Raw genomic sequence first — 22295 nt, forward strand, 5'->3', positions numbered from 1 at the left:
ATGCAAACTATCAACAAACATTCAGTTAACATTACTTTAACTCTATCCATTGATCCATACCACTACTCAACTCTGGCCCTGTAACTATATACTGATTGTGATCACATGCAAACAAATCACGAACACACACAAATACTTACAAAGACACGCAAGAACAAACAGAGACACCCTAAAAGACACTGAAATGGTTTCAGTTAATTTATAGTACTGTTCCCATTTCCAAGAACTCGCCTAGGGGGGACCCATGATGGTAGTTACATTTATTTAAACGATTTCCAGATAAATGTTCACTAACTTACAACATTTTCATTAAAATTATGTTATGGAGCAAGAGGAAAAACATGTTCTTTCTCTCCTTTCTTCTGACTTTGTCTTTTCCATACCCCTGTTTTTCATGTGACTTTCTACCCGCTTTATTACTGCCTCCCTCTCTCTCTCCCTCCCTCCCTCCCTCTCTCTCTGTCTGATACTCATACTCGACAACAGTTCAATTTCATCACACTCTGGTCCAGATGGAAACAGATTCCCATGACACAGAGCAGCGCTCACGATCCCCATCTCCTCCCCCGAGCCCTGCATGGGCCATGTGCTGGACAGGCTCTGGAACACCTGGTGCAGCACATCCATCGCCACACACGCGCATTCAGTACACACACATACACAAAACACGGACATATTGTAAAAGCAGGTAAGCACACACACACACAGTTTACCTGACTCCATCTCCATTATATTTCTGTATTTCATGTGAGAGAACAGGTGTCTTCCATGCCTCAATGCCGCCTGAACGTTTTTATTCCCAAATTGCACCTAACACACACACGCACACACCCACACGCACTCACACAAATTCCTGGAACTTTATTGACATGCTTTGTGTTAAACCAGGATAAGTGACAAATGAATACTGTTGGTTTTCCCCAACCCAACAGACATGTTTAACCAGCCAGCCCAGACAACCAGCCAACTGGAGAGGATGATATCTGGCTTTCATACACCCTGGTGTGTGTGAGTCTTTATTACAATGTGTTGGTATGATAATAAGCATACGCTGTCCTCTGTACTGGAGCTACAGGTTCTGTAATAGCACAGTATTATGGCAAATGTACAAGTGTTGGGTCCCGCCTTAACACAGTTATGGTTTGTTCCGTTAACCTTGCTAGGCCAAGGCATCCCCAATGTGTTTTCTGGTCTCTCAGGCCTTATACATGCAGAAACGATACCTTAATATTGTTGGCTGTGGGTGACATTCAGTAGCAATAGTAAAAACTTACTTGAGAGGATTTATGTGAACTTTCTGCCTAGGTAACTTAACATCTATTTCATCCTAAATAAATAGTGTCCAAGTACATACAGATAATCTATAGCCAGAAGTGCACGTATGGTGTTTAAGTGGTTTGTGCCAAGAAACGTTCAGTATGTTTCACTAGAAACAGTGCAACAGTAAGATCACCTCAATGTCAATAACACATCAATAAAAACTGTATTTACTGACAATTGATCTTACTGTCAACAACTGCAAGACAACGGGCTGTAATTGCCAATCGTGAGTGGGGAAGAACTGGCCAGATCAATTCCAAAGTGGCTCCCATGTAATACCACAGAGAGAGTGGCTTCCATGTAATTCAACAGAGAGAGAGAGAGAGAGAGAGAGAGAGAGAGAGAGAGAGAGAGAGAGAGAGAGAGAGAGAGAGAGAGAGAGAGAGAGAGAGAGAGAGAGAGAGAGAGAGAGAGAGAGAGAGAGAGAGAGAGAGAGAGAGAGAGAGAGAGAGAGAGAGAGAGAGAAGAGAAGAGAAGAGAAGAGAAGAGAAGAGAAGAGAAGAGAAGAGAAGAGAGAAGAAAAGAGAAGAAAAGAAAAGAAAAAAGAAGAGAAGAGAGAGAAGAGAGAGAAGACAGAGAAGAGAGAGAGGAGAGAAGAGAGAGGGCGTGGGCGTGGGCGTGTGCGAGGGATCGAGACAGCTCTCAGGATACCCGAACTTTACGAGTGATCACGGCAAGCAGCGAAACGCGTGCGCCAGTTTAAAAGTGAAAGATTGAAGAGCGAAGACATCCTCTACCTCCGATTCTGTCCATCGTTATTCTGCGGACAAGGACTATTACGGACTATACTTGCAGAAAATAATATCATCATCAATGCCAGTTGGTGAACATTTCTCGCAGAGGAGAGAGTTCCATATTTAGGGTAAGCCGTCGTTCCAGTAGTTGTTACTCACTGTTATTCACTTCGTTTTTAAGGTTTAAAGACGGAGACTGTTGTGTTAAAAAACGGGAAAAAATGGGACCCCGAATAAACAGTTTCAAATGACAACTTTTTGGGAGTATTTTTTTAATTGATTTTTCTACCGTTTGAGATTGCTGTAACTGTAGGGATTGAAACAACGTAAATTAAGACGGTTAAAAGGGAAAATCCACTGAATCACGCTCTGAGTCAGTGTCTGTGGACCATGGGTCTCAACAAGTTGGCTTTCCTCTGGTGCTGCTGCAGTTGTGTGATATCCACTGACCGGTTGACAGGTCCCTATCTTGCGCATCTTCACGCAGTAATGCGAGTCGCTTTAATGGAGGACATCCAAGAACTTCCTCACTGAGAGTTCTTTATCTTTCACATCCTTCCAGACACACACACACACACACACACACACACACTACACACACAGTCGATCTCACTCATTTACTTACTCACACACTGTCTGTCACTCACACAAAACCGCTCTCTAAAGCTTTGTCTCTTACACACAGACACACACACACACTAGGCACCATGTTCCCTAACGAGTCTTGTGAAAACAGCACCAGGATCCACGTGGACGGCAACCCAGTGGTCAGCACCTTCATGTTCGTGGCCGGCGTGGTGGGCAACCTCATGGCCCTCGCCATCCTGGGCGTTCACCAGAAAGAGCGTCGCACCAAATCCTCCGTGTTCTGCATCCTGGTGACGGGGCTGGCTCTCACAGACCTGCTGGGCACCTGTCTGCTGAGTCCGCCCGTGTTTGTCTGCTACGCCCGCCGCTCCACCCTGCTGGGGCTGACGGGCGACCATCGCCTCTGCAACCTCTTCGCCTTCGCCGTGTCCTTCTTCGGCCTGGCTTCAATGCTGATCCTGTGCGCCATGGCGGTGGAGCGTTGCCTGGCGATCAGCCACCCGTACTTCTACTCCAAGGTGGCCCGGCGGAGCTTCGCCAAGGCGGCGCTCCTCCTCATCTACCTGTTCACCGGGGGCTTCTGCTCGCTGCCCTTCATGGGGTACGGGCGCCACAAGCAGTACTGCCCGGGCACCTGGTGTTTCATCAAGATGGAGACGTCGGGGGACGGGGAGGAGGGGAGCGTCCTGGCGTTCTCGCTGTCGTACGCCTCCCTGATGGCTCTGCTAATCGCCGTGGTGTTCCTGTGCAACGGCTCGGTGATAGTCAGCCTGTGCCGCATGCACCGGAGCCTGGTGACGCGGCGGGGGTCGGTGGTGACGGCGGGGAGGAAGAGGAAGATGAGCCTGTCGTGGTTCGGCCAGGGCGAGGAGGAGATGGATCACCTGGTGCTGCTGGCGTCCATGACCGTCATCTTTGTGGTCTGCTCCCTGCCGCTCACTGTGAGTGTTCCCTTTGACCTCTTGTCTGTGCTCTGTGTGTGTGTGTGTGTGTGTGTGTGAGAGGGGGGGTGGATGGGAGGGGGGAGTAGAGAAAGAGAGAGAAAGCTCAATTCATTATATTCCCTGTAACTTCCCTCTTCTCTCTCGGGATTATGTGACTCTGCTGAATCAAATCAATGTTTTTTAAAGCCTCATTTAATATCCTTTGTAAATGACTCTTTCATTGAGCCAGACTGAATGATCAGAAGAATCGTTAATGGATTATTGCTGAATCCCTATGGAATCCACACTTATGCTGTATGCTGCCCTCCTGTATGCTAATCTCCCAGCTTCTCTCTGTTACATGACTATGGTTGTTTACACAGTAAGACAAACTCATGGTGGTTATGACAGTGATGTTGTCGTGCCTTTCACCTTCCTAACGGATGACAGGTGTGGTCCAAACCTGCATGCCCAGGTGGACAGGCTCTAGCCCCGCCCCTTTCCCAGAGCCTCTCCCTGAACCTAAGGGCATAGCTTAATGGTACCTGTGTGGAATTCTCATAAGTGATGCTTTATAATGAAGACACCAGTCGAATAAGAAGTGTGCTTTCTTTGTTTGTTGTATATTGAATCTTACAGAGAACCTCACATCCGTCTAACTACATATTAATCATCTAATCTATTTTTATGAAGACTGCCTGTGGTTATTGTTTCGGTGTGTATTTGAAACGTAATCACGTTTCTGCCTGTGGTTTTCCATGTCACACTGGCCACATGTCATGTCTGAAGATGATGATGGCAACTGTGGCCTGTTTTTTTGTTGTCAGACACCGTAGGTGGAGTAGAGAAGGTTAAAGTGAGACATGCTGGTTCTTGGTCATCACGGAACACCAGACAGGAACCTATTCTAGCAGTGCTGTGAATCAGTGAAGGCTCTAGAACAGAGAGCAGACGCTGAGCAATGTTCTGACTAAGCAGTTCTCGTACAGCCTCGTAAACTGTTGGATAAAAATGCAGATAATTACATACCTGACTCAACAACACTGCACTTGAGGTGCGTGTGTGTGGGCCTCACGTGTGAGGATGAGCACCAGGGCCAGGCCCACAGCAGCCATGAGGAGCACAGCTGCAGCACACATCACCACCAACCCCCAGCTGCACCAGGTAGCACACAGACGTGTCACACACACTCCAAACAAACCCTGGCCTTTGTGTTAGGATGCGTTTGTCTTAGCGTGTGTGGGTGTTAGTTTGTGTGTCTAAGTGTGTGTGTCACGGTGTGTGTTTGAGTGTGTGTGTTAGTGTGTTAGTGTGTATGAGTGGTGGTGTTGTGATGGTCTTGCTTCTTGCCTTGCTGCCCCAGGCTAGTAGCAGTGTGATGAGAGGCCTCGAGGGAAATGGAGGCTGTTTAGACATGCTGGAAACCTGAACTCCAAACTTGTGAAAGAAAGAAACAGGATTTTAGGAAACTCTAGATCTTTGAACACACAGGCACACACATACATGTTTCTCACTAAGTATACATGCTGCATTGACCATGCATACTCCATTCAAATACTCCTCTAATAAACACACCTTTATTTACAATTCCCTCACACACAGCCTCACACACATTACCACGTCCAATTGATCAGTCCCACACCCAGCCTCTAGGCCTTATTAATGACCTCCATGATTGGTGGTGTAACAAAATACGCAGTAGAACAATATTGAGGCCAGAACACAGATGGCACTCCTCCCTTCCTCTCTCTCTCTCTCTCTCTCTCTCTCTCTCTCTCTCTCTCTCTCTCTCTCTCTCTCTCTCTCTCTCTCTCTCTCTCTCCTCTCTCTCTCTCGCTCTCTCTCTCTCTCTCTCTCTCTCTCTCTCTCTCTCTCTCTCTCTCTCTCTCTCTCTCTCTCTCTCAAGGTTTCAAGTCGTTAAACTTCCCAACCCCGATCCTAACCCTCTCCCCTCCTTTGTCTCTCTCCCTCTCTCTCTCTCTCTCTCTCTCTCTCTCTCTCTCTCTCTCTCTCTCTCTCTCTCTCTCTCTCTCTCTCTCTCTCTCTCTCTCTCTCTCTCTCTCTCCCCCTCTGTCTTGCTCTCTCTGTATCTGTGTCTCACTCTTTCTCTCTGTCTTTCTGTCTATGTCTCCCTCTCTTTTTTGTGTTGGGGCCTCTACTCTCAGACAGCTTGTGTAGTAGAGTTGAAAGAGAGAATGGAGAGATTAACATTGTGCATTCAGCTGATTACAAAATGGTTTCGTTTCAGTCTGACTATGATAGAGGGAGTGAGGATGGAGGTGGGTAGGGAGGAGGAGAGGGGAGGAGGTGGGTGGGGAAGGAGGAGTAGAAGCATAATGACAGAGGGAGGGAAGGAGTGAGGGAGCATCAGTTCCTGTTATTGTACACCGGTTGATGAAGCTGTTCAATCTTTTTGTTCTTTTTTTACTTGCCCTCTAGTAAGGTTGTGTTGAAAGTGAGTCCCCTGACTTGGTCTAATCTATGACTCAAAATGTTTGTGGAGATTGTGAGGCTGTTTGCTCAATTTCTTCCGAAGGACTCAGGGTTTCAGAGAAGGGCTGTGGGTAGACGAGTAGACAGGGATGGTGTTTGCTTTGTGGATTTTGAAAAGGGACTTTCAACTCAAAGTGAAAACACTCCCAACCTACACAAGGTGAAAGGTAACCAGCCCACAAAAATTCTGTAAGATACTGCTTAACTTATCTGTCAATTTCAGAGTATGTCTGTCAATTGCAGTGTCTGTCTGTCTCTCTTACTCACTGGTCATCCTTCACTCTGTTTATCTGTCTCTGTCTGTCTATTTCTGTCTCTCTCTTTCTCTATATCTATATATTTTTTCTCTCTATCTCTCTCTGACTTGATGTGCTGTGTTAGTTCTGGTCACTTACAGCATAAATCTACTCCCCCAATCTACTTACCGTATTGTAACTTTGAACCCAAATGTTACCCAAAGGAATTTAGGAGTGTTATCAATCAATGCTACATTCCTTTGACCATGAATCTGAAATCATGAAAGCACTACCTGTAATGTCTGCTTTACCCTGACCTATCCTGCCCTACCTGTAATGTCTGCTTTACCCCGACCTATCCTGCCCTACCTGTAATGTCTGCTCTACCCTGACCTATCCTGCCCTACCTGTAATGTCTGCTTTACCCTGACCTATCCTGCACTACCTGTAATGTCTGCTTTACCCTGACCTATCCTGCCCTACCTGTAATGTCTGCTTTACCCTGACCTATCCTGCCCTACCTGTAATGTCTGCTTTACCCCGACCTATCCTGCCCTACCTGTAATGTCTGCTTTACCCCAACCTATCCTGCCCTACCTGTAATGTCTGCTTTACCCTGACCTATCCTGCACTACCTGTAATGTCTGCTTTACCCTGACCTATCCTGCCCTACCTGTAATGTCTGCTTTACCCTGACCTATCCTGCCCTACCTGTAATGTCTGCTCTACCCTGACCTATCCTGCCCTACCTGTAATGTCTGCTCTACCCTGACCTATCCTGCCCTACCTGTAATGTCTGCTTTACCCTGACCTATCCTGCCCTACCTGTAATGTCTGCTCTACCCTGAACTATCCTGCCCTACCTGTAATGTCTGCTTTACCCTGACCTATCCTGCCCTACCTGTAATGTCTGTTTTACCCTGACCTATCCTGCCCTACCTGTAATGTCTGCTCTACCCTGACCTATCCTGCCCTACCTGTAATGTCTGCTCTACCCTGAACTATCCTGCCCTACCTGTAATGTCTGCTTTACCGTGACCTATCCTGCCCTACCTGTAATGTCTGCTTTACCCTGACCTATCCTGCCCTACCTGTAATGTCTGCTCTACCCTGAACTATCCTGCCCTACCTGTAATGTCTGCTTTACCCTGACCTATCCTGCCCTACCTGTAATGTCTGCTCTACCCTGACCTATCCTGCCCTACCTGTAATGTCTGCTCTACCCTGACCTATCCTGCCCTACCTGTAATGTCTGCTTTACCCTGACCTATCCTGCCCTACCTGTAATGTCTGCTTTACCCTGACCTATCCTGCCCTACCTGTAATGTCTGCTCTACCCTGAACTATCCTGCCCTACCTGTAATGTCTGCTTTACCCTGACCTATCCTGCCCTACCTGTAATGTCTGCTTTACCCTGACCTATCCTGCCCTACCTGTAATGTCTGCTTTACCCTGACCTATCCTGCCCTACCTGTAATGTCTGCTTTACCCTGACCTATCCTGCCCTACCTGTAATGTCTGCTTTACCCTGACCTATCCTGCCCTACCTGTGCGGTCTGCTCTCTGCCAAGGCCCCTTCTCTAATGGGCTATGTCTCTGTTCTCTGTCTGCCTGGACACACACACACTCACTCATCTACATGATGGCTTGTTTGGGTGTTTGTGTGTGTTATGTGTGTGTGTGTGTGTGTGGGGGGGGGGGGGGGGCTACAGTATTTACAGTCAGATGGCTGAGGCTAAGGCAGGCGTGCTGTGGTGGTTGGACCTCTTTGTTCACCAGAGGCTGAGGTGAGGGTAATATGAGGCTGAGATGAGGCTGAGGTGAGGCTGAGGTGAGGCTGAGATGAGGCTGAGGTGAGGCTGAGGTGAGGCTGAGATGAGGCTGAGGTGAAGCTGGGATGTGACTGGTTTCCAGCAAATGAATATATTTACAGGTATTGATCTCAGATGCCTGCAGGGAAATAAAGGAGTGGCCTGAATCTGAAACAGGACATCTAAGGCCATTAGTTCTCCGCCCCTCACTCCTTCCTAACCATCCTCCTACTTTCCTGCCTCCCTCATTCCGTGCAGAAAGGGGATGGAAGGATGGTGGAGATCTGTAGAAGTGAAATACACATGACCCTTGGCTGTTAACTGCCCCCATTCTCAATAACAACAATGGTGTGTGTGTGGGTGGAGGGCTATGACATTGTCCATCTCCAGGGGACTGTGATATAGGTGAGGATCTAACAACCTGTGACTCTTATTCCTGCCGACTGCTACAACTTCTCTTCTCCAGCTTTATCTCATATACCCCTCTTGTCCCCCCAGGCCAGGTTAGATAAGCCCTGTGTCGTTGTCCTCCCCGGCTCCAGCTGGAACACACACTCTGTCTGATCTCCACCAGAGCGGAATCTGGAATGAGGGTCCTCCTGTGTTTATCTTTCGCACACTAACATAACCCACAACACAACCCACACACGAGCACACTGGAATGGATTGGGATGTCCAATAAGCTCATCTACTGTAAGTGTGATGGCCAGGTGTCCATATATGTTTTGTGTATGTATTGTATATATTACATGCAATACACACACACATAAACAAGTATGTGCACAAAAACACAACCACACACACACTTGCAGAACGTGTGCACACACGCTTATCCCAGGAAGTGATGCTTCAAGCGGGACAGGAAGGAGATCGCAGCAAAACACAAGCGTCACTAGAGGTTGTGTGACAATATCTGTGCGTGTTTTAGTGAAGTTAGGACGAGGGGTTCGCTGATTACTCAGCAGGAGGCAATGAGAATGGCATGGTACAGAGTGAGAGACTAATATAGAGACAGGGAGAAAGAGAGGGAGAGAGATTCACCTTTGGGGTCAAAGAGTGAATGTTTGAGGGTGGGGGGAGGGACTTGTGACATGTCTGTACAATCTCCTGTCTCTCTCATCTCTTGTGCAGTCAGTTGAATGACAAAGGACTCCATGGGGGGTTAGCCAATCATGATGGCCACACTTAAGGTCACCACACAACCCCAGTGATAGATAATGATCAGACTAGGGAATAGGGTTAGTTACCTTGTTTTCAAAAGGATTTCAAACAAACCTGAGATTCTTCTATCTGCTTGTATAACTGTGAGTCTCCAGAGCTGCTCAGTCCTGCATCTGCACAGCACACTTGTGAGAAGCCAATGGAAGGGTTCATTTGAGATGAAGTGTGATAGATTTAGCTTCTCGTTGTTTTAAAGATAGCTTCAGTGACATGGTGGCAGATAAAGCAGATGATGAAGGATCAAAACACTGTTTGGAAAGACGATGATAAGCGTGATGTGATCAGAACTTATCTATAATCAATTGTGTCATCCATTAAATTATTGATTGTTGTTTTACGGTAGTATGATGGGTTCACTGGAACAGATTGAGTACACACTTTGTCATCTGCAAAAAGAAAAGATCTAACACATCACCATACAACAGTGCACACACCCTGACACAGTGTGCGCTTTCACACAGACCCTCACACATACAAGCGCTCTGCCACCCCTCCACCAGCCCCCCTCCACCAGCCCCCCTCCACCAGCCCCCCTCCACCAGCCCCCCTCCACCAGCCCCCCTCCACCAGCCCCCTCTCCACCAGCCCCCCTCCACCCCCCCCACCAGCCCCCCCTCCACCAGCCCCCCCTCCACCCCCCCCCCTCCACCAGCCCCCCCTCCACCAGCCCCCCTCCACCAGCCCCCCCTCCACCAACCCCCCTCCACCCCCCCCCCCTCCACCAGCCCCCCCTCCACCAGCCCCCCTCCACCAGCCCCCCCTCCACCAGCCCCCCTCCACCAGCCCCCCCTCCACAAACCCCCCTCCACCAGCCCCCCTCCACCAGCCCCCCTCCACCCCCCCCCCTCCACCAGCCCCCCCTCCACCAGCCCCCCTCCACCAGCCCCCCCTCCACCAACCCCCCTCCACCCCCCCCCCTCCACCAGCCCCCCCTCCACCAGCCCCCCTCCACCAGCCCCCCCTCCACCAACCCCCCTCCACCAGCCCCCCCTCCACCAACCCCCCTCCACCAGCCCCCCTCCACCAGCCCCCCTCCACCAACCCCCCCCCATATTTGTTGCATCATAGTAGAAGTTTCCATGCTTAAGCCAGGATCGTCCACTACTAGCGGGCTACGTTCACTTTACGGTGGTTGTTGGTTATTGATCATTCCAATCAGGAACAATGTGGTGTTCAGGTCTGGTTTTAACCATTGACCCCCTGACCTGTGGCAGTGTTTAGTGGGGGACGTTCCCTTTTTGGGAGAGTCGGTAATGGGGATGAATGATGTGTGGATGATGAGTGGATGACCTCTGGCTGACCTGGACTGCTGCTTAGAGTGGTAGTTCTGAATGGGGGAGAGAGGGAGTGGGGGAAGAGATAACGAAATGGAGGGAAAGGAGAGAGAAAAGGGGAGGGAGAGAGAGGATTAAAGAAAGTAGACAGTGGGTGAGCGAGAATGACAAGAATGAAAAACAAAGAATTAGTGTAGGAGGAAGACATGCAGTGGAGGGTGGTCATCAGCCTAAGGACCCTATTGGTTTCCAGGTAGCCCTTTACTAAATAATAGATCAATCAGCAATGTTCTGACTGACTAACATAATCAATACTACAGCATTAAATCCATTTTAATAGTAATTGGAATAATCCTTTGGTTTGTTGATTGAATGACTGATTGGTTAATCTATCAACCAGGGATTTGTTGACTATAATCAGGCTTGATGTCAGATGTCTAACATACAATACCTTCTAAACTCACATCTTGTTCTGTTTGCATTGCACTCTCATAATCAATTTAAAAATCAATTCACTTCTTTACTAAGCATTTTAAATGTGAAATTCCATTATTCCGGTGCTACTGGTATAGACCATTAGCTACCGTTATGTATTACATAAAAAAATTATAAAAATATTTCCTTTTAAGTCCTTTAAGTCCTTTGGCCCATCAACTCACCATATAGAATGTTAAAAATGGCACTGGCAAAAAAAGCTATACATATCTGTATGCAAGTACAAAGCCAGTTGGGGTGAATTGCAGTGCAGTGCCTATTCTCATGAGAGCTATGGTTCCATCGCTTAGTGCATCTCAACATGGTGGCAAACATGTTTATATTTATTAATCTCAAACCGCATATCCAAACACCTTCACACACAACACTGCACGACCTTGGGTCCTGAGCGCAGTTGTTTTTGGTCAAAAATTAAAAACGAAAAAACGAACAAAAAACGAACTACCACAACCTTAACTCGATGCACAAACAAGGTTTCTCACAGTGCACAGCTAGAGTATTAGCCTACACCTTTTACAGACTTCAAAGAGTAGAACTATATGTATATGAGTTACTCTTTCAGTAAGACCCCTAGTTAATAAGGCTAAGCACTTTACCAGCCCAAACATCCTTTCAAACATGGCCATTAGGACACCAGGTCAATATAAACATGGTTGTTCTTACATGGTCAAGATCTGATGTGGTCTGCACTCCCACAAAATCTACTTTAGAGCTATGCACAAAACTTCAACAGGAGTGGAAGTCCCTTAAACAAGAGTGTCTTTTGAAGTCCTGTGCATAGCCTACAAACAATGTTTTATTGTATGATATACGATCATAAAGACAGCACGTCTCTCTTGTGGTAGAGATCTGTATCTCAGAAAGATTAAGAGTCAATTCAATGAGACTAAAGAGAGATCCTTATCTGGCTACGTCCATGTTTGATGATCCTAATCAAAAGTACTTTTTCAACCCCCTTTCGGTGTGCATGTGCTCTGGTCTAATTAGCAGAAGATAGATTGAGAGATGTAAAAGATATATTGAAGATAGTAGAAGATATATTGAGAGATGCCTGGTTTAAAGAGTCATTACTTATTTGTTAGACAAACAGTCTGGTAATGTCCTTTAATCCTTTACCAGCTACCAGTCTAGGCTGATGATTTGAGAGTGAGTCTATTTTCATTATTTGTTTTTGCACTCACCCCCACCCTGTCTGTGTTCCACGTAGTACTTCTCTGAAATGAGAATGATCTTTATGAGCCTGTATATCTTTAAAGGCTGTAAATCTGGAGAGAGACGGACGATAAGTACTCAAACATTGGCTAAATGTATTCAAGCCCCACAACCAGAATTTCCAGTCTGCTTGATTTGTGCATTCGGCCTAAAAAAGGAGTGGGTGGCAGAATGTGAGAGAAAAGAAAAGAAAAACACTGTATAAAAAGAATAGGATCATATTCTGGTATGCTCAGTTAACTGGTAGTTTTTGTTATATATGTCAGTGTTTGAGACCCTTATACATGGAAACCTGAAACTGGAGAGGAAGCAGTCAAACTCACTCTATTGTCTGAAGGGTCATTTGTAAAGCGAACACAAATAGTGTAAACTATACTCCTCAATGAGCTACTTTAGTTACGGAACTCACTGACACACTAAGTTGTGGATTGGGAGGAGGTCAGAGGAGATGACAGGATAGTTGGTGGGGTTTGGGGTGGTCAGATGGGATTTCCAGCTCTTTGTTATGTCTTAATAATGTTTACATTTACATTACATTTACATTACATTTAGTCATTCAGCAGACACCCTTATCCAGAGCGACTTACAGTAAGTACAGGGACATTCCCCCCGGGGCAAGTAGGGTGAAGTTCCTTGCCCAAGGACACAACGTCATTTGGCACAGCAGGGAATCGATCCAGCAACCTTCAGATTACTAGCCCGACTCCGTCACCGCTCAGCCATCTGACTCCATGTTTGTGACTCAGAAGAACTGGAAATGATTAGGAATGTATTAGTAACTATGTATGGGAGTACACCCAAGCACACACAAATGTCTACCACAGCACGCATATCATGAGAAAGAGCCATGCATCAATCAGACGGTCATCAATAAAACCTGCTTGAATTATGTTTTCTCACATGATCAGTTTGACACCAGGCATGCATATGTTTGGCAACTTACTCCAGGTCTCTGATGTTGCTACAGACTCCCAATTCATAGGGTTTGTTAGATTTCTCTGCCTGGCTTCCCTTCTTCCTTTCCCTCTCACCCCCACATGTCCTCTAAGTCATGTCTTGAATTAGTTGAGGTTGTGGGAAAGTGCACTGTCAAAGGTGGAAGGAACGACAAGCCACAACATATTCATCATGGCACGGTCTCGCACTACGCTTCACATCCATCATCGTAGCACTCAAGGTGAATGGATGAATAGCCCAAATGTTAGTGGTGAATGATTGAATTCAACATGAAGGTAGGCAGGAGGCAGGTGATCTCCTTCAAATATTGACTGAGGTGTTCAATGTGACAGTTGTTGTCAAAGGTAGATTTTTTTGTTACGTGTCAGTTAGAGTTCCAGACTCAGGCTCAGGAGAACAATTGGCCCTGTTCTCTTTGCATCTAATCTCTCCCTCCCTCCATTTCTCCCCTTTTCCTTCTCTCCCCTCCCTTTCCCATGCTACAAACCAACAGTTTATTGGGATGTTCTAATATAACTCTTCCAGCAGACATGCAGAAGAGAAATACTGCACCCCCTCAATAACTAAGGAGGCAGGGGGAGATAGAGGAGGAGGCAGGGGGAGATACAGGAGGAGGCAGGGGGAGATACAGGAGGAGGCAGGGGGAGATACAGGAGGAGGCAGGGGGAGATACAGGAGGAGGCAGGGGGAGATAGAGGAGGAGGCAGGGGGAGATAGAGGAGGAGGCAGGGGGAGATACAGGAGAAGGCAGGGGGAGATACAGGAGGAGGCAGGGGGAGATACAGGAGGAGGCAGGGGGAGATAGAGGAGGAGGCAGGGGGAGATACAGGAGGAGGCAGGGGGAGATAGAGGAGGGGGCAGGGGGAGATACAGGAGGAGGCATGGGGAGATAGAGGAGGAGGCAGGGGGAGATACAGGAGGAGGCAGGGGGAGATACAGGAGGAGGCAGGGGGAGATACAGGAGGAGGCAGGGGGAGATAGAGGAGGAGGCAGGGGGAGATAGAGGAGGAGGCAGGGGGAGATAGAGGAGGAGGCAGGGGGAGATACAGGAGGAGGCAGGGGGAGATACAGGAGGAGGCAGGGGAAGATACAGGAGGAGGCAGGGGGAGATACAGGAGGAGGCAGGGGGAGATAGAGGAGCAGGTAATAGGGGCAGGATAGAGAGGGCAGGATAGTGAGGGCCCTATTGAACTTTGTCTGGAGAGGGCCATCTGTGTAGTTCTCACCGTATAAATTTCTCTCTTTCTTCCTCTATTTCTGTGATGAAGGTTTTACTGTGGAGGAGGTGTTAGTGTTCCCAACCACAGATTTTTATTTCCACATGTGTCAGATTGGGAAGAGGGACCTTGAAGGTAAATAGATTTGTTATGAGCTGTGGCATTGTTCTGTTGTAAACCTGCCATAAGTTACAGTCAGATAATGTTCTTACCCCAATCAATATTGTATTTCAAGATATTGTGGCTCAAGTAAACCAGCCTTCTATCAGCGTAGGACTGAAGCAGCTCAGAGAAGCTGGGAACCAGCAGATATCGGCCCCCCTCCTAGGGTTTCAAATCACGACTGCTCACTTCCCTGTTTTGGGTTATTTAGCGAACACACATGAGGAACCCTCCAGATCCTTCAAGAACCCTGCTGAGCGGAAAGCGCAGGGCTCCAGGAGGATAATTGAATCCAGATGATAAGGAACCCGTTGAGATTCTGGCTTGGCTGGGACTTCAGAGACCTTGGGTCCCTTATATAGGGATTACCACCATGGTCCAGCTCAAAGATAGATGGGAATTATCTCCCCATTCCCCCCCCCCCGTCTCTAGCCTCCACTTTGCTTTTTCCTGTCCATCCCAGCATCCTACCACTGACCCCAATTCCATGGTTTTTCGTCACGCACCCTGAAGATGACGTTCCTGAGCAGAGTACAAAGCCATGTCTGTCCCTCACAACTATCCGATGCATCCGCAACAGAATTTCGACAGCATAGTGACTTGCCTCATTTCCAGACAGTTTTCCATTTCTGATGATATCAGTTGAGGTCTGCACTCAGGGAGCTAAGTGAGCGTGTTACATGGAAGTACTTATCTCTGGGCCCTGAGGAACCACACTGCCTCTGCTGAGTCTGTCTGAACAGCAAGAATCCAACCGTGAACCACAGTGGGTGGAAGGTTACTCATTGGTCACTGAGCGTGACAGGTCACAGGGGAAAAATGGAGTGAGAAGGAAAGAGGAGACAGTGAGATGTAGAAGGGTGAAGGGACAGGCAGGGAAAATGAGATGAAAGTAGAAGTTAGGGGGGAGAGAAGAATAAGACAGTTTGACAAAACAAAAGACATTAAAGGAAGAGAACGAGGGGAAAGAGTTAAAAATGGACAGATGAAGAGAAAAGATAGTACACTGTTATTCATCATAGCAGTCAACAGGTGGTCACTGGTACTTTTTTTAACAGCCTGGGGTTTTATGATGGTCTGTGCACCAGCTGGTGTGTGTGTGTGTGTGTGTGTGTGTGTGTTTGTGTTCATGCGTGCATTTGTGTGTGTAAAAATCATTCATGTTATACCCTGATCAATCACCTCAGGTGGTGGGTGTTCAGGACAGACAATTAAGTAGACTGGCTATTTCGTAGCCGGGGGCTGCATCTGTATTTGTGTCTCCCTCTCTCTCCCTCTCTCTCCCTCTCTCTCCCTCTCTCTCCCTCTCTCTCCCTCTCTCTCCTCATGAATGTATCAAGTGTGTGTCAGTTCAGCTAAATACTCAAGGCTTATGTATGTGTTTTATTGCCTGTCGGTGCATGAACTCACTGACCCCTAGGGCCAGAAGTGTATCATTCCAGAGATGGAAGGCTTGTTTTTACAACTAGTCCATGTTTGGACACCACATCACAGTTGGAGGTGTTGGACATAGCCCAGCAATGCATCTGTTATCTCCAACATACCTATTAAACTTTTTACCACAACCAGCTTATGGACCATGCACAGCCTCTGCTGTAATAACTCTGTGTGCATTGTCACAACTGAGTGAGTGACTTGTTATGAGAGCCTACTAATGTCATACTGACAACCAGGACTGATGGGAGTAATTTAGGAAGTGTTCACTTTCTAATCACACTGCAAATTTACCATGTTCCCAGACAGCAGAGAGATGGCCAAGCTTTACCCAGAAAACCCAACCCAACATCACCTCAGGGCGTACAAAGTATATCATGTTGTTCCTATGTATTTTTCCTACACATCCAAGCCTCACCAGTTGATTTGAAATAGTATGTTGTAACAATACTGTGTTCCTTCAGCACATGCTTTTATCCTATTTTATTTTAGGAATAGTGTACTTTGAGGTTTTGAAGCACTTCCTCTCCCTCACTCGTGTGGTGTGGATGTGTGAGATCCTCTGTAGGGTTTACATCCTGCTACAGATGGCATGATCACTCTTCCATTCCACTATTCCTCTGCCAATACTAATACTAGCCTACCACATGCCAAGGCTAACACTAAGGCTAACACAAGCCAACTGTCTGCTTCATTCCACCTAATGATCTGATTCTCTCTGACTGCTCACATACACACACTTCCCTCTTTCCCAGTCTTGCTCTCTTTAACTTTCTCTCCCTTCTATCTCCATCCATTCGTCACTTCCTCTTTCAGTCTGGGAGACATGCAGTGCATCTTGTTTCAATGGCCGTTTGTGGAAGAAAGGCTCAGGCCATGACACCCTTGACTAGTCAGTCATTGTACATTCTAATGTGTGGTTTGTGGGCATCTTCTGAGGCTAGATCCATGTCCGTCAGTCTCAATACACATGTCTGAAAACAATGGAAAGGTTGTGAGTTCTGGCCAAGATAGAGAATGATGTTTTGCTGGTATTTGTTGTCGTATTGTTTTGAACCAAACTGCAACCACATGGCCTGAACATACTATGACCCTCTCTTTCTCTTTCAGTGTCCATTTCCCTAACATTGCTTTCTCTCTCTCTTCCTCTCTCTCACTCTCTCTCCCTCTCCCCCCCCCCCTTCTTTCCCTCTCTCTCCCCATCACACACATGGTTCCACACACCACACATCTGGACAGTCAGCTGTCAGCCTTCACATGCCCTTCATGCTGGACCATCATCCCTGGCAGCAGCCTCTACCTCTGCAGGGCTATGCTGGCTCAATAAGCCCAGACTCTCAGGTTACAGCAGCTTTACAGTCTGAACGCAAAAAATCAGAAAGTGCTGCTCATAATCAGATCTGGAAAAGGAAGCTGAAGGGAAGTGAGACCTAACACCCCCACGCCCTACCAACACTCTTGCTTAACCTTTTTTACTGTAAAAACATTTGTTCTCGGTTGTGTAGAAGTGCTGCATCTTGTCATGTACTCCTCCACTTCCTTTTTTCTGCACAGTCACCTATTTGGCAAGGTTCAAACCTCAGTTTCTGTAGGGATTAGTACAGACAGCTGTCCAGAACTGTCCTTCTACAGTTTTAGTTTGTATCTACACCCCCTCTCTAGACTACAGCTGCCTCTGGTCCTGCCCACACACAGGCACACACACCCACACACACAGGCACATGTACAGAAATTGCTCTTAACCGAATTAAGGGAGGGCGGGAAAGAGTGGAGGGGATAGAGGGAGGGAGGAAGAAAGTGGAGAGGAAGGGATAGAGGTCTGACTGCAATAAAAGGGTGATGATTTGTGAGTCAAATACATGACAAATGAGTGAAATAAAAAGAGAAGTGAAAAGAGAAGATCGAAAACAGGAAGTGAGTAAATGGGCAATGTGGGTCAGAGGAGAGATGAGGGGAAGACAAATGTCAGATAGGAAGAACATCATCTGTTCACATTTAGACCTACTCTCTTTAGACCGCTCTGTTCTACACGCATCTGCTCCACTGCCTGCCAGATAAGGATCTTATCATATGATGAGGGCCACGCTTGGTTAAACAGATTATTATCAACACGTACATGCAAGTACAAAAACGTGCCTCTAAAGCACGTACAGTGTCAATATGTGGTATCTTGTCATGCACCACTTGTCATAGTTTCCGTTCCCGTATGCCTCTGGGTTGCCATGTTCATTTACCCCCCCAACCCCCTCCTGGGAGTTTCCCCTTCTCCCCTCCTTGAATGCGGGCAGCGAGGAGGGTATGCTGACTCATTGTCAGAGACCATCGTGTCTCTATAGCTCACAGAAGACCGGATATGCAGATTCCTTTAATGCACCTGCAGGCAAATAGACAGACACAGAGAGAGAGAGACAGAGAGAGAGAGAGACAGAGAGAGATAGAGAGAGAGAGAGAGAGAGAGAGAGAGAGAGAGAGAGAGAGAGAGAGAGAGAGAGAGAGAGAGAGAGAGAGAGACTGACACTGAAGACTTGAGCTTTCTACAGGAACATTAACACGGAAGGCCCGGGAACACATGACATATAGCTTTGGTCCTGTTGATGGAACGTTGTGATTGACGACGTGTTTCTTTAGAATGCAACTGTTTCTTTAGTGTTTCTTTTTAGAATGCATTAGGATTCCCAGGAGGAACCTTCAGTTAGTATAGAAAAAACGTCATGGGTGGTCGTACGATGGTGTGGAGACAGATATATTCTGCATTATGGATGGTATTTTGGGAACTGGAGGAGACACTGATCTCATCCCATTGGTAAAATGAGAAGAGGGAGGAACAGAGTGGTGAGTAATTAGAAAGGTCTGAGAGCTGGAAGAAGGCAGGAGGTGTGAAAAGGTATGACAATCGAGAAAGTTAGAATAGAAACGGAAAATAGTGGAAGTGTGAGGGAGCTCAATGGCCTGGCCTGTCCTGTCACACAGGGGAAGGTCCTATGATATCACTCTGGTAAATAAGGTTATTTCAGTAACAGTATGACTGTGTCAGTGACAGTTTGCTTAGATAAACCATAAATCCACTGTTATGGGAGGGAAGATCTCACATTACGTAAACATCGCATGAAAGAGCTGATTACCTGGCCACAGCTTATCAGCCTGAGGAAGGAGACAGCACAGAGAGAGTTAGCCCAAACCAGCATCCTGATCAGGCCACCAGGAGCAGAGCAAACACAGGATGTGGCGGCACTCACCAGGCTTGGTTACCACAGAGGGTGCTTTAGAAAACGCTGACAGTAGACAAACAATGTTCACGTCAGACATTATCTATGGTATGCTACGATCTACCAAGTCTGTCTCTTATACTCTCCACTCCATGAATCTCTTTGTCCATCTCTCTCTCTCACTCTCTCACTCTCTCTCTCTCTCTCTCTCGCTCTCTCTCTCTCTCTCTCTCTCTCTCTCTCTCTCTCTCTCTCTCTCTCTCTCTCTTCCGCTTGCTGCCCCTTGCTCTCTCCACTTCTCATTCTCTTCCTCATATGCTCCTTTTTCCTCCTGATCCCTCCACCCTTCTCTCTTCTTCTCCTCCTAGTTTTTTAAGTATTACAGTATTATGGCTGTTTACTAATGCTTACTATTTTACCATCCAGTAAATGAATAAAGCATTTTACCTTTTGGGACTTACAGTAAGACAAGAGTGAGGTTATCCTTACATTAAAGGTTATTTACAAAGATATTTTTAGAAGTTTTGTGAATTCAGCCCCAGCCTCTGTCACGGTCTGTCTGCATCCTTTCATCATGGTCTCCTTCCCTTTCCAGTCTAATGACTTCTCAATGAAACAGGATCTATGAAGCTCCCAGTTCTCCTGGAGCCAAGATGTAGGCTAATGGGCTACACAGCGTAGCCATTATGGGTCCTGTTTCCTCACGGGCAGGCCAGTTATTAGTCGTCAGCAGCCTCAAATGGCTTCTAAAGCTGCCATGATGTGGTGTCAAGCGCACACAGTCTGGGTTCCCCAGAGTCCCTGGGTCCCAGATGAGCGGTGACATCCATGGACGTCATGGTAGTGTGTGTGTGTCGGGGGGCTGGTGGGGGGGTGAATCACCCACACACACATAAACACACAGGCATGGCACCTACTTAGATTGTTGAGCAGGGCCCGGGTGTTTAGGCTCCTGGTGCGTCATCATTCAAGCACCCGGCAGTGTCCCTCTTAACCTCGCAGTCTCTCAGCCTCTCCTCCTCTCAGCCTCTCTGAATCCCAGCCTCAGCCTCACCACCTCAAAGTCTCCGTACCTTTAAATAAATCTGTCAGGTTGAGAGGCAGGGAGGCAGAGAGTTTATGATCCATGATATAGCACCTCTGCTGACTCAGACCTATCCCAGCACATCAGCTATTCTAAATCACCTGGAGGAGCTATTGGCTCATTTCCATCCCTTTTCTCCAGCTGAAGGCCTCATTTGTCAGTAAACATCACCCCAGGGATATCCCCCTCTGTTAATGAGATGGTGAGAATAACTTACATGGACACACATGTGTGAGCTATTTACGTAAGAGAAATGTCTTGGACTTCATTTCTAGACAATTAACCATCATTTTACTTAAATTACCGCCAACTCCCCAACCGTCACAAACAAAACACGACGGCTGATATACAGTGAAGATCATCCAAAACACCACACCCAAACCCCCCCAAAAAACTGTTCACCAGTCAGTTGGTGTCACAGAATCATACACTCTCTGGCCCTCCTTCTCTCTGTCCTCCCTCTATCTGTCTCTCTCTCTGTGGTATATAATTCCCAGTCCCTAGCAACAGGGGTAACATTGACTGGTCTCTACTGCAACAAGCCCTGGGGGAAGGCCATCCACTGAGGTTATGTTTGTTGAATCTATCACAGGAGAATCCGTTGATGAAGAGGTGGAGGGGGGGGGGGGGGGTTAATGAAGAGAAGAAGAAAAGACTAATCTCCTTCTCTCTCTCCACTCTATTTCTCTTAATCCATATGCAATCGATTCAAGTGGTGTTTGTGAAAGGTGGTCGCTGTGTGCAGGACTCAGGGGACCCTTTGTTCAACCAAAGTGGGGAAAGAAAAGGGAGGAAGCTATTCTGACGAGCGTCGTGACGACACCTGTTACACGTATAGCCACCTCACACACACATATCACATCCGAGTTTAATCATCCCCCTCTCTCTCTTCCTCAGATTGCTGGGTTTGTCAATGCAGTCCACCTGGTAGGCGATGACCAGGAAAACCTGCTGGCGTTCCGTTTCCAGGCGCTCAACCCCATCGTGGATCCCTGGGTTTTCATCATCTTCCGCAAGTCCGTGTTCCGCCACCTGCGCTCCCTGCTGCACTTTCGCTTCCCTGGGGGAGCGGTTAAGAGCACGGCGGCTCACTGCGCCCTCACCTCAGAGCCCCAGGCCGTCCCACCCCCCTCCAGCCCATAACCCTACTCTAACCTGTCTCCCTGACAGACTGGCCAGACCCTAAGAGAGGACAGAAAAAGGACAAGATTGTACAGGATGGAATGGGACAGCGTTGGTTAGGACCAGACAGGACCGATATGACATTGTTAGCTTTGGACAAGGCAAAAGATGGAAGGAGCGTCAGACACTGGATGGATTGATGGAGAGCAGAACAAAGCCACTACGTCTGGCCAGAGAAGGAACTACATGTTCACCCAGCTCTGACTGTGGGACTAGCAGTGTCCTGTCCTGTCTAGACCAAAGCAAAATGACCCTTGTTGTCAGTGCACTGGACCTCTGCACAGACATTAGAGTATTGAGTTACATATAAGAACATGTGAGTTGTTTACCTGTTTCAGGACCATTTAAACAATGTATTCATAATGTATATGAACCATTATCTTATAACAATCCGACGGGCATTCACATTATGCAGAGGCGCAGCATGGGAATTCCTGGCTTTGCAACGCTGTGCTGGTACCAATTCAATGCTCTGTGTGGGTGTTGACAAAGTAGGAAGCTACGTGCAGCTACTGCCAATCCTGACTTTCGTTATTGCCGCCGCACTGCTCCATATGTGAATGGCCGATTACATGAATGAACATGACTTTGACAGGAACAGAGGCTGAACTGGCCCGAACAGCAGATGACAAGTTTCTGTCATGAGAAACTGCAGTGTTATGGACTATGAACTCCTGTGTCACAGGGTTGGATATGCATGGTAATCACCGCCATAATCATAATTGCTTCCTGTTCAGAGGAAGTCA

The 22295-nt window shown here is 47.3% G+C and overlaps 1 protein-coding gene across 1 annotated transcript; it reads left to right on the plus strand.

The window, feature by feature from the left end:
• The first annotated feature begins 2761 nt into the window (after nucleotides 1–2761).
• On the plus strand, nucleotides 2762–22295 carry ptgir (prostaglandin I2 receptor). Its single transcript, XM_084674847.1, has 2 exons — nucleotides 2762–3583; nucleotides 21265–22295. The coding sequence occupies exons 1-2, from the start codon at nucleotides 2762–2764 to the stop codon at nucleotides 21508–21510; spliced, it is 1068 nt and encodes a 355-aa protein (XP_084530973.1). The 3' UTR covers nucleotides 21511–22295.

Source organism: Hypomesus nipponensis, chromosome 15 (assembly GCF_054491055.1).
Source record: "Hypomesus nipponensis isolate SF chromosome 15, ASM5449105v1, whole genome shotgun sequence".
NCBI lineage: Eukaryota > Metazoa > Chordata > Actinopteri > Osmeriformes > Osmeridae > Hypomesus > Hypomesus nipponensis.

Coding starts and splice junctions, on each gene's coding strand:
- ptgir (XM_084674847.1), top strand. CDS start 2,762: ATGTTCCCTAACGAGTCTTGTGAAAACAGCACCAGGATCCACGTGGAC. Junction 3,584..21,264: donor TCTGCTCCCTGCCGCTCACT/GTGAGTGTTCCC, acceptor TCTCTTCCTCAG/ATTGCTGGGTTTGTCAATGC.